At 45.1% G+C, this 12,505-nt stretch overlaps 1 protein-coding gene across 4 annotated transcripts in view; it reads right to left on the bottom strand.

The window, feature by feature from the left end:
• ABI3BP (ABI family member 3 binding protein) overlaps positions 1-12,505 on the bottom strand; it is a 2,192,437-nt gene that overhangs the window by 1,466,175 nt on the left and 713,757 nt on the right. For all 4 annotated transcript variants that reach the window (XM_078657771.1, XM_078657774.1, XM_078657775.1 and 1 more), the window contains exon 4: positions 6,293-6,425. In XM_078657771.1, the coding sequence (XP_078513897.1) occupies positions 6,293-6,425 (133 nt within the window). The remainder of the gene's footprint in view (positions 1-6,292; positions 6,426-12,505) is intronic.

Raw genomic sequence — 12,505 nt, forward strand, 5'->3', positions numbered from 1 at the left:
AGAAAAATCAGCTCTGCTGTAATCCGACTTTGTAGCACACCCTGGAAGCATTCGATGACGAGAGTGGGAACCCAATGATGAAGCATGTCACCAACTGGGTTGGTGAGTGAGGTTTTTTTTAAAACACCATGTGGGCTCCAAGGCACACTTACCACAGGGATTATGAGAATTTCTACTTCCTGAACTTCAGCTGAGTAGGCAGCCAACTGTTTTTTGTTTGTTGTCATATTGACTGCCTGAGAAGGTGGACAAGTTCCTCTTATCCTTCTCTCTCTGTTTTTGTTTGAGAAAATTCCTCAAACACACCTAATCTCTTAAAATAATGGCTGAGTTAACTGTTACTCGCGCCTCCTCCAGTCACAGTTTCTCCATCAAAAATATGTATTGAGTGGTGTCATAAGTGGGGTAATTAGCAATGCATAATTAGGGTGCAAGTTTTAGATACCTTATGGCAGAAGTTATAGTTACTTGAGATATCTGTAACGGGTAAATTTCAGTGGTATTGTACATTTAAAACAGCATGTTTTAACTGACATCTTCATCTAAATATAAATTCACTTTAACCTTTGTTTTTTTCAGAGAATTTCTAGGTTTAAAAAAATATATAAAGTAATATTTTATTACCATACGCAAAGCCACCACCCTCCTGCAGTGCACAGCTTTTGTGCGTGCATGACGGGAGGTTGGGCTGCAGTGCCTGGCCACATCCAACACTCCGTGGGCAGCCAACCAAAATGATGTGCATGGCCTTTGGCTGTGTGTAGAAGGTAGTTGGCCGCATGGCCTGGCCTACTGCCACCCCTGCAGCCCACCCCCTCCCACAGGTAGTCAACTTCCTATGCGAACAGACAAGCACTGCAGGGCCAATAGCGGTGAGCGGCTGGGGTTTACCCACAGGGCATGGTCGGCGGCCATGCCAAGCAGCCAACCCCTCCCAGGCACCCAACCTCCTATATTTAAAGCAGATCAATCATCTTTTTCCATAAATCACCAGTAATTGTACGTTTATTTAATTAATTCACACAAAATATTGTTTATTAATATTGATTACTAAAAGTAATTAATAAAGTTTTATTTTTTTCTAGAACTCTTTTTTTTACATTGTTTTTATTTCATTTTGTGGGTATAAAATGTGACAGTAAATAGTCAAAGACTAGTTGTATTTTTTTGTATTTAAAATTAAACAAACATATCTCTGAGACTTTTCTTTAACATTTTTCAGCTAAAAAAATCAAGAAAATGACCATAAGAGGATCTTTCGTCTTATTTTATACATCTTCAGGTCACATAAAATGCAGTCATAGAACTTGCTCCTAGTGAGCATTGTCAAAGCTGCAGCTTGGGAAGTGCTTCAGAGAAATATAGTAAGTTCCCCTAGGGTCATAGATTCAATGACACAGGAGACTTAAGGTTTATTTTCTAATGTTGCCAGGGAGATGCAGAACACTGCAGCCACCCACAAAATTAAAAAAAATGTGACTAGAATTCGAGAGACAGGCCTAGGTCCTGGTGAACATGCATGATCTCAGTTCGCCCATGATGAAAAATTGACACCAAGGATCCACATATCACTGTAGGTTGGGCACTCAAGATAGGGTTGCACCTCCAGCACCACGCAGGGGACTTTTCCGCCCAATAGTCACTGACAGAAAGATAAGTTAGAATTAAATAATTTGAAAGAAATCACATTTGAGGGAAGAAAGAGAAACTGATCAACCTGCCATCATAAAATACTGTCAAAGAACAGAGGCTAATCAACGAGGAAAAGATGGCTCTGAACAAAAAGACTCCAGAGCAGGACTATCAAAAGGACTGGAAGGATCGATGGAGCTAGAGACCAAACATACACTTTTCAAAGCCCAAAGCTGCCAATGCACAATGTATTTATATATCACAACGGCAGGTCTTGCCTGTTTTTGTGGCACATTCATCATAATTAAGCAGGTAAAACAAGCCCGTGTTAGACAATGCCATGTGCTGGAGCTGCCGCCAAACGTTTGTCTGATCATTGTTACTGTTACTTTAAGCAAAGTGTGTGTGCTTCCAGAAGACGTGCTGTGCAAGACGTTTGTAACCCGGACAGCAGCAAAGGCCCTGATAGGCCTGCTGAGGATAGAGAGAAAGAAGCTTCAAGTGGAAGTATTAATAGATCTGAAGCGTTTACAGGCAGCAGCATCAGTAAAGAAGATATGTGGAGAAGCGTGGCTCAGTGGTTAGAGGCGGCAGACCCAGAAGCTGAGATCGACCGTGGACCAGGGTTCGATTCACCGCCTCGGCGGGTCCCGGGCTCAAAAAAATTCCATGGACTCGACAATTCTTGCTCTGGTGCCTACTCAACTCACGGGGTCACACTCTGCGACTCTGGGCAATAGCTTGCTTAATCTCCACTATGGCCCCTTGCGGTGGGATGCCTGGCTTTCACCTTGTGGACACCCTGCCTCACAGGGGAATACCAGGACGGGTTCCCTAAGCAAGCGCCGGGACGCTCACGGGCAGCTGTGTGCTTTACAAGTCCAACACATTTACATTTACATGAGTGGTGATCATGGCTCTCCAGGAGAGATGCCCCCTAATTCCAAAGAATTTAAAGGATTTCAGTGGTAAATAATGTGATGGAATGGCTAGCCGTGTGATGAATTATGGAGCCAAGAAATATCCGGGTGCTAAACTCAAAAATAGATGTCCTACAAGGGGAACTGGTATCATTTTAGATTTAGAGCCTGGAAAAAAAGATATGTATACACGTTTGAAAGATGCCTTCTCGAGGAAATTCAGCAGCAGCATAGCACCGAGTTTAAAGTGCATTACTGAAAACACCTGGAAACCTAACCAGCTGTCATAAATTAGAGGGATTATACCTATAATCCTTTAAAAAAATGGGTGGCTAGAAATGAAATCAGTAATATCAACAGTTGTGGGCTGCAGGGAAAGCAGTGTGGAGGTGGCTGTAGCCAGGTGCTCTCGTGCACAGGACATTCTCATTTCAAACTTCCGACCGCTTCTGTGGTGTGGAACAGCTGTGGGCCCTTTCTTGACTAAGCTTCCGGAGATTCGATTCCTGAGCTTTTGGTCAGTTTGTGCAAGAGGAGTGAGAGGTGTGTAGAACTTCAGCAGTTGCCTGAGCGTTCTGAGGTTCAGCACCTCTAGTTCCCACTTCTGCAAGAAGAGGTATCTGCTCGATGGTGCGGCAAAATAGAGGCCACATTTAACAGTGTCTATGGCTGCAGTTAAGGCACAGCACTGTCTGGTCTTGGTTTGACTGTCCAGTCTGCACCCTTTAGCAGATGGAAATTGAAGGAGTAAAGGTGTGACACACCTGTCTAGTTGTTCTCCTACTTTTATTGCTTTTTTGCATCTCAATAAGGCCCTTCTTCACAACTTTTTAGCCTACCTTTCTTGATGAGGAGGTTGAGGGAATGTTAGAGTAAGCCGCAGAAACCAATAATGAACAGTACCAGTGGATTAACAGTCTGCAAAAAGCAATTCCTAAATACCAGAGAGAGACTCATCTGCTCCTCACAGTGCATTAAACAGGTGCTAAGGAGAAGGGTTTGGTTGCCTGAAAGAGAAAATGGATCTATTCCCCAAAATGGACTGGAAGAAAGCATCTGTTGTTGCTCAGGGCCCTTTATGTCAGAAGGGCTCACAGGGCTGTTGCTCTAGTTGGCCTGTGTAGGGCTGCCCTTCAATGTTTATTTTCCAGAATTTTACCACAGTGAAACTCACAGTAGTAATAGACATGGAAAGCACTGGGTTCAAACTCCCAATCCATCAGGAGCATTCCTATTTTGTTGTGCAGACACATAAACCCAGTTTCGGGGTTTGTTTCTGCAAAAATTTTAAGAAGTGCTGAGCAGGTCGCCATAACATGGTGCCTGGCATACATTACATTTTCACTGGAAGTGCACCTGCTATGTTGGTGGGAGCACGTTTGTAGAAAAATGCCCACCAGAGCAGTGGGGATCTCTACATATGGTAGGACAGCCTATTCTGGGCTGACCAAAATAGAACCATATTCTAAACCAGTAGAAACTTTTTTTGTGAATGGAAAATGCTTTGCAAATACAGAATGAGCCTGCTAAAGAAAACTGTCAAAAATAAAACTACAATTTGATATAAACAAAATCAAATAAGTGAATTACTACAAATGGGAATGTTTAGTGAAGCAAGAAAGAATGAGGGACAGTGTGCAGGTGTCATGAGACTAGGGCGTCACTCCAACCTCCCATCTTCCCAAAGGTGTGAAGTTGTGAACCAACACAGCAGTATTACCTGAGTGGATCGTCATTGTGTACAAAATGTGTCCTATCAGATATGCACTCCCTCCATCCCATGTTAGTGGCATAAATGTTTTATTTCAGACCATTCACACTACTTTGCCAAGCCTTTGTCATTACTAAGAATCACAAACTCGTCATTTGCATTATTCTGTTTTTTAATTTGGAGTGCATTTGAATTTTGGATGGGAGAGCGTGGCTCAGATCTGACCGAGGACGGTGTTTCAAAGGAAGATTATGTGCAGTTGCAAGGCTCACAACTTTCAGGGTGCAACTGGTAGTTTTGTAATGGTGAGAAGGTTTTGGTTAGTGTGGAACAACGAGCACAGGACTCGATGCATGTGAAGAAGTGGGAAATGGGCAGGCAGTGCAGTATATTATTTGGAACAATTAGGGGAGACTTTTGAACCCTGTGTTTAACCTGGAACATTCCTGTTTCGGGTATTTCGAATGACGAGTAGGTTTGTTGTGGGAAATTTAACAGTATACTTAGGTCAAGATTCATCCTTTTGTTGAAGGAGTACTTCTAGAAGCCAACTACTAAGCTGTGGCAGAAGTCAAGTTTACTTTTCACTAAAGTGTTGATTTGACTTTATGAGAGTGGTGATGTGGACACATCCTTCTCATGTTATGTAGTAGGGATGTGTCAGAAGAGGCATTGATGAAGGATCCAAGTGTGATGGCGGAACTGAAATGAGGTGCGAGGTTCTTGACTGAGCGTAGGTGTTAAGATGTCAAGGTGATGCATGAGAGATTAAGGAGAAGACAATATCTATTGTATTGCACAACAAGTAATATGAAAAGTACTTGGCTGTGAGACCGTGCCAATATCAAGGCTTCAGTGAGACTAATTGAACAGAGTTTGAGTCAGCAGATTGCAGCATCTTTCTCCCTCAGTGCCATATGTCTAAAGAGTTCGGAAAGACTCATTTGTAGAGCCAGATACTTTGTGCATACTCTCTCATACCTATGAGTTGGGTCTCATCATTGGGGTGAACAATGAGCATGTATGGACCAGAGCTGTAATACTGTCGCAGAATATGGCACCTCCTGATCCCATTAAATACATTAATAAAGGTATGTATTTGGCCAAAGCCAATGTTGAACACAAATGTGTTCTCCCGTAGAGTGTCTGGAGCATCATACACCAATCACCCTAACACCACCCTTTATCATCATTGGTAGAACCATGATTCTTATGCAACAAAAACTTTTCTAAAAGACAAATCACCACATCACACTAATATAAGATTTCTGTGTAACCTTTAAAAGTTGTTCAAACTCTTGATTCTAGTCTTCTAAGATTTACATGGAACACCATCCCCACTCTTCCCCCACAAACTTGTTCGCTGTGTTAGTTCATGCACAGTACACTCTGCCAATCAAAACTTCATTGCCACTGCAAACCCCACCCAGATCCCAATCTTTCATCCTGTTTGGTTCTCCTTCACTGGTATTAAATGACCTGAAAACTATTACCTTGCCAAAAAAAACTTCAAATCATACATCCTACAACAAGAATTGGAAAATGCTGACAACTTTCCAGTCAAGTACCTGATGCTTACCATTTTCATCTCCGTCTACACCCCTTCAAAACACTGTTTGAGGGATGATATGTAATTCAGGTACTATCTTGTTCTTTGTCTAAACTCATCATCCTCAATGCTCTTAACAACTCAGCCATGTGTAATCACCCATAGAGGTCATGTCCTTATGCAGTGTTTTTTCTATGCACAGCGTATTTTGGAGACAGGTTATTGCTCTTTCGTGAACACAAAGTACACATACATCCATTTCAAACTCTTGGGAGTAATTGTAAAGAAGGGCTCTTGACAGTACAAGGCTGAACAGCCAGTCGCGTTTGCAAATTTAGCATCTACCTGCAGCACGACACGAACTCCAATAAATTGCATTTCTGTATATAGAATATAAAGATATTTTCAGATAGCAGCTGCACTGTTTTGAAGCTATTTATACTTTTAAAAAGCATGTATAGTATTGGTCTGAATGCTTACCTGTCGGTTAGACACTTGTTCAGCACAGTCCAGTCATACTGTGGATTTACCAGCACGCCCCAGGCTAAGTAGACAGATGTCGGGGTTAATGTACCAACAACCACTTGAAGCGGCTTTTGAACTTTGGTTTGACCTATGGAAAAACCCAACTGATATATAAGTTATTGCAATAAATTAATCTAAACCAAAATCATGTTGAAATAAAGAAGCACTTTGCATTTGCACATACTGTGGCATTGTCAACTAACAGTAATTATTACCCTTAATACTCAAATAAGAGAAATCTTCTTACCAGAATGGACATGAATTAGGGGCGGCCTTGGATAGCAGATGTCAAGGACAGAGCAGGAAGGATCATCTTAGGTACTGATTCCCTGCCCTGAAGCTGTTGCTCTGCATGGAAACCCTAACCAGCCTAAGGCACCCTGAAGAGATCGTGTGCCGTTCTTCCCCTAACCAAAAAAGGTGGATGGACAAGGTAGATCCCAGAGAGATCAACTGCTACGAAGCGCTTGGGAGAGGAATGTGACTCTACTTGGAGTACACCCCTCTCACCACTGACTTTTTCGTTTGTATGCATTTTGTTGGTAACTTGAGACCTATAACTGACTCTTGTGTGGCCCATGTGCTCACTGGCCAGTTGGCCACCTTGACACTTCGAGTTTAGCACACCACTGTGTTGCGAGCAAATCAATATACACAAACTGAGAGACCCTATCTTGTTCTCTTGCAGGTGCTAGAGACAAAGAGGTTCCCATTTGTGTTTGTTTAGGTGTTCATCACCATTTACGTTTTTGAATCTTAACCCAATAATAATGAGATAAAAAAGGGGATATTTACAAAAAAATGTTGGAGCGCGATGTTACGCCAAAATTGGTAATTGGCACTGTATTTACAAAATTGCGGAGCACCCTTGCTTTTCCCCTAGCACTGGCGCTAAAAAAGCTGCCTAGTGCCAGCGCAGGCAGCCTTGCTCCATGTTGCAAGGGTGCCTGCGCTGCAGGAGCAATTCTTTTTGTACAGGAAAGGACACTTGCCTGCACATAAACCATTTTTAAAGGTGATTTGCTGTTTCTATGTGTGCTGAAGAATGCAACACACATAGAAATAGCAAAATACGATGAGAAATTAATAATTTCTCATCGTATCGCCATCCTAAGACCAGGTACTCCCTGGTCTTAGTCTCTGGTGCTGCCACATCCTTGTATCAAGCATTTGCAATGCAATAGGTCTTGCATTTACGAGAGATTTGTAAATGGGGCACCTATTGCATTTAAAATACTTGTTTATAAAAATTCCCATGCGGTGCTTTAACTTTAATGTCAGCCGCGTCCCTTTCTTTAAATGAGCCATGTCTAAAGAAAGGGACGCGGCCTCCATTAAAGTGAAGCGTGGTATGGGGCACTTTTACAAAAAAAGCATTTGTTTGTCAAGTTGGCCCTCATAACACTACATGAGAGCCTTCCCTGCAGACTTATTGTCAGGGAACCATTTCTTCTTTTCTGCAGGGGGCTGGCAACCCTGAGCACCAGAACTAGTTTGGGACCATTTAGAGAACTCCTTGCTCCTTTTGTCCCCAACTCCTTCTTCTGGTGAGGACCCTGCCCACCCTTGTAGTGATCCCCACCAGATACCTTCCTGTGGCCCTGGTGCTGACCCAGTGGTCCGCTTCCTTATCGAGCTTTCTGGGGTCAGCAAGCTTACTATCAACACAGTGTTGGTGCACATATGGAAAGCAAAGACGAAACATATTCTTTGTTGCACACAAATTACACAACCCCAGGCAATATTTTACCTCGCTGCCCTTCACCCAAAAATCCAGTGCCTTGCAATAGGAATTCATACAATCCACCCAGGTCTGTTGGAAACTTTTCGGACTGTGCCTGAATTTCTATCTATACTTCTTTTGTGTCAAACCAAAAGTTCTGATTACGGCCTCCCTCATGGGAGAATACCTCATCCTGTCACTCAGTTCTAGGGCTAGTAGAGTGTCCATCCCCTCAATAGGGACATACCTTCAAAGACTAGCCCCCAGTCTGCGACAGGGACCCTGTACATTTGGAATGCAATTTCATAGGCATCAATCCCTCAGTCTATGTCGTCTCCCACCACAAAATTAGACACCAAATCCTTGGGTATGTGCGCTCTCCTGTCAGAGGGCACAGAAGAAATGCTGCCACAATCACACATCACACATCAAAGGACATTCACTGGACCAGATATGGTCCATCAATCTTAGTTCAGAAGTTAACTATCAGTCTGTGGGGGGCTATGCCGGAGAACCGGTTAGCCGCAGGTGACCACACCCCCTGTGGTAATGGCAGCGAATTCCGGCGTGAGGGCGAGTGTGAGTCCGACCTTGTAGGAAGGTGGCTACCTGACTATGGTTACCCCAGATTTTTAGCCTTGTGTTTAGCTGGTTTTTGACTTAGTTGACCTGGTTCCCTGCTAATCAGGGCCCCAGGCCATCTGCTCTCTCTGTAAAATGGATTCCATGTACCCTAGGTACATACCACAATTGGAAATGGACTCCTTGTCAGCCCCTGTACCATGCACTATAGGTGCCCAGGGCATAGGTGCCACCAAGGCCTACCAGGGGCTGCAGCATATCTTTTGCCACCCCTGGCTGGTTCTTAAATTGACACAACTGGCTGATCACTCAGCTGGGGCAAGATGGTGTAATCACCCCTTGCTTAGTTATAGTATACCTATATCTAAACCTATATCTGGACACATATAAACCTATGAGCCACTCCTATGGAAGGCCTCATCAATCCTGGAGGCAGAGTGCGTGGTTTAATGTGAGATGGAGCTCTAGCATGAGCTGAGCCTGTCTGCAGCTGTCGGGAACAAATCCCTAAGCTGTTTCAGGATAATGCCATACCATATACTATTAGGTGCATTATAATCCTCAAGGTTATATAGCAACTTTGGTTTGGCTTTATCAAAACATGTCGTGTAAGGTGTCATACGATTTGGAATACTATCCCCTCGCCAGTTCTGGCGACGGGGATAGCATTCCACCCCTCTAGTGGGAGAAGACATGATACTTTACGGAAATGCGGTTAATTTCTAAAAGGGCCTCAAATCCACAAAATGGATGCTTCTGCCACAGACACAAGTCTGACCCCCTGAAGCTGACCGAAACTCAGCCGAGGGGGCCTGGACAAAGGGTTTCCTGTCGCAGGGAGGTGTCACACCCCCCCAGACAGGAGATAGTGGATTGTAGCAGGGAGGTTTGAAAGAAACCAGACACTGCTTGGGGCGCACAAGGCTGCCCCTTGCATAATCCGGCCAAACCGGTTCTGGGGCACTCCAGCCCTCGTGCCAGGGCGGCCTGGATCAAAGGAAGGGGGTGTATCCACCCACTTCCTGGGTCCCACCCATAGGAGGGGACCTAGCAGGTAATCCAGCCCCCTAGATTAGTATAAGACTGGGAGCAGTGCCAACGCACTTCAGATTATCCTGATGAAACATAAGAAACGAAACTCTGGACCCTTCGACATCCTACTCGACGTAGAAGACTGAAGAATCTCCCTTGTGGTCAAGGAGTGACCACCCTGTGCAAACAGGCACCATCCAGCCCTCGACGTCTGCTTTGTTGCCGTTCCCGCCGGAACTCGAGCGACAGAGATCGACGAGATCAAGCTTGCCTGCCTTCTAACAGCCCGATTCACAGTCCCTGCAAAGCTGAGACCCGTGGAGGCGACCGGAAGCGTGGGGCACGCCATCTTGAAAAGACCATGAGATGCTGACCGTGCAGCCCACAAGTGAACCTCCAAGCTGTACACCGGGGTTTGAGAAGCCCCAGCCCTGAGCCACTCTTGCACCGAAGCTCACCCCTCTACACTCACCGAGTGCTGCGTGGGGCCCTTCTGCTACTTTTGGCTCAACGCGTTGGCCCGGTCACTTGCCAGCCGGCTTGTGGCCCCTGTGCCGACGAAACTTGAAAATCGATTCTGGTTGCTCCAGATTTACACCAGCTCCCCTGAAAAGGAGCCCCCACTCTGACCCTCCTGGTTCGAGTGAGAAGCAATCTCCCGGTTCCGCGTGGATTACTCTTGCCAAGTGTTGTTTGCTCCAATCTTGAAGCCGACAGCGCCGACGGTGAGAGCCTTCGTGGGACAGATCGTGACCCACTCCTGGACGTCACAGATGCCCCAGAGCCCACGTGACAGCGGAGAGAAGCTCCTCGACAACCACCTGATTGCGCCCGACATTGCCTGGTTCCGTCTTGGTTCCACCCTGGTCACTGCTGAGTGACCCAGACTCTGTCCCCTCTGCTTTCAGGTACTTTTTGACTTGAGTCCACCCTTGGACTCCACCGGACACTTCTCTTTCACCTCGCCTGCAGCCCCTTTCAGCTTCAAGCACCAAGAACCTGCGTGACGAAACCCGACTCAACTTCGACCCTGTGCACCCGCTTCCTGTGGGTGAGGTAACATTGCAACGCCGGTGTTCCCACACTGGTACACACCTCTAGGGTCTGTGTCTTAAGTTTTGTTCCTCTAGGTTCAGCGGAAGTGTCCTTAAACTCTATTTGTGTAACTTTTACGCACCATTGGTTAACATTGATGCATGCGTGCACTTTCTGCACTGCACCCGAATCCCGCGGGCTTTTCCCGACTTCAGCATTGCTTGTCCCGACTGCTCCCAGCGATTCCCTAGGCCCTAGGCCTAACCACTGATCGAATGGTATCTCTTATACCATTTTTTTAGCATATGGTCTGAGTGGCCCCTCGCCCTCATCCATAATTGTGCAACTTTGTATGTTATACTGTGCTTTTGATTTAACGCTTGTGCCCCTTTGTTCATAAAGAATACTGGGGATTGTTTTTAGTAATAAATACATATATTTTTATAATATATACTTGTGTGGTGTCCTTTCATTTGATATTACAGGATTGTATGTGGTAAAACAGCTCGCTTAACATGACCTCTTAAGTTAAGCCTTTAGGCTGCTTAGTCCATGCTACCCCTAGGATAGCTTGTCTAATAAGGTTGACTTACAACCAGACACCATAAGGGTTGTTTGGACTGATACAAGGTGGTTCCAGAATTGGAAACATCACATATCAGGCCAACTTCTCACATTGGTGAGCAGCGGTGCGGATTTGAGCTTGCTGTTTGTTTTACCATTACAATCTTTTTATCAAATTGAAAGATCACATCAAGTACCTTAGGTACATATAAATCAAAAGCTTAGCATATTTAAGTTCTACTGAACTTAGTAGTTGTAGATTAAAGGGATTAGCACTCCCTAACTACAACTCACTAGCAAGGTACAGTAGGGAAACACTTAGTGTAGGTAGGTGCATCACTTACACCACACTAGAGTCATGTCTGACACAGGAAAGGCCTCAGGCTCTGCTCCTGTGACAGTTGACCTTACCAAGGCAACTTCCAGCTATGACAAACTAACCCACAAAGACTTGGTTGCCTTGTGCATCTCAAGAGGGTTAAAAAGGGGCAGAAGTCCCACCAGTCCTGCCCTGATAGCCATTCTAGAACAGGATGACTTAGATAAGGCGAATGCAGTTCCCTTAGAATCAGGAGATGGAGTGAACCCCCCTGTAATTGATACCACTCCAGAGGAGGAAGTAGAAGAGGAGGAAGACTCAGATATAGAGGACCCTGAAGATCAGGATCAAGGGGTTAACCAGGTTGTAGTTGCCAGGCTTAGCCAGGCCAACTTAGACCTACTTGGGAATGGAGAGGGCCAGCACCTCCCCAGACCCTATAACATTCTCCCAGGCAACAGAAGAGTGAGATCTCCAGCAGGGGACTCCCATATTTCTAGTGCCTCAAGAGAATCTCAGAGAGGAATGACCCCCTCTCAGAAAAAAGAGCATGAGGCAAGAATGAGGGCTGTCAAACTCCAGATAGAGAGGGAGGAGGTAGCCCTGGCTCAAGCTAGACTTGCCTTGGCAAGAGAACAGAAAATGTGTGGCTTAGATGCCACTGGTGGCAGCAATATTCCTAAAGAGAAACCCAGGTCCTATGATAGTAGAAACCTGACAAAGATTGTGCCCCCCTACAAGGAAGGGGATGACATCCACAAGTGGATAACTGCTCTTGAAAGAGCCTGCATGGTACAGCAGTTCCCTGAGGAACAGTGGGCAGCAATCTTATGGTACTCCTTTTCAGAGAAAGGGAGAGATAAGCTCCTCACTGTCAGACATGAGGATGCAAACAATTACAAAGTCCTAAGAA

Source organism: Lissotriton helveticus, chromosome 8 (genome assembly GCF_964261635.1).
Source record: "Lissotriton helveticus chromosome 8, aLisHel1.1, whole genome shotgun sequence".
Classification (NCBI taxonomy): Eukaryota; Metazoa; Chordata; class Amphibia; order Caudata; family Salamandridae; genus Lissotriton; species Lissotriton helveticus.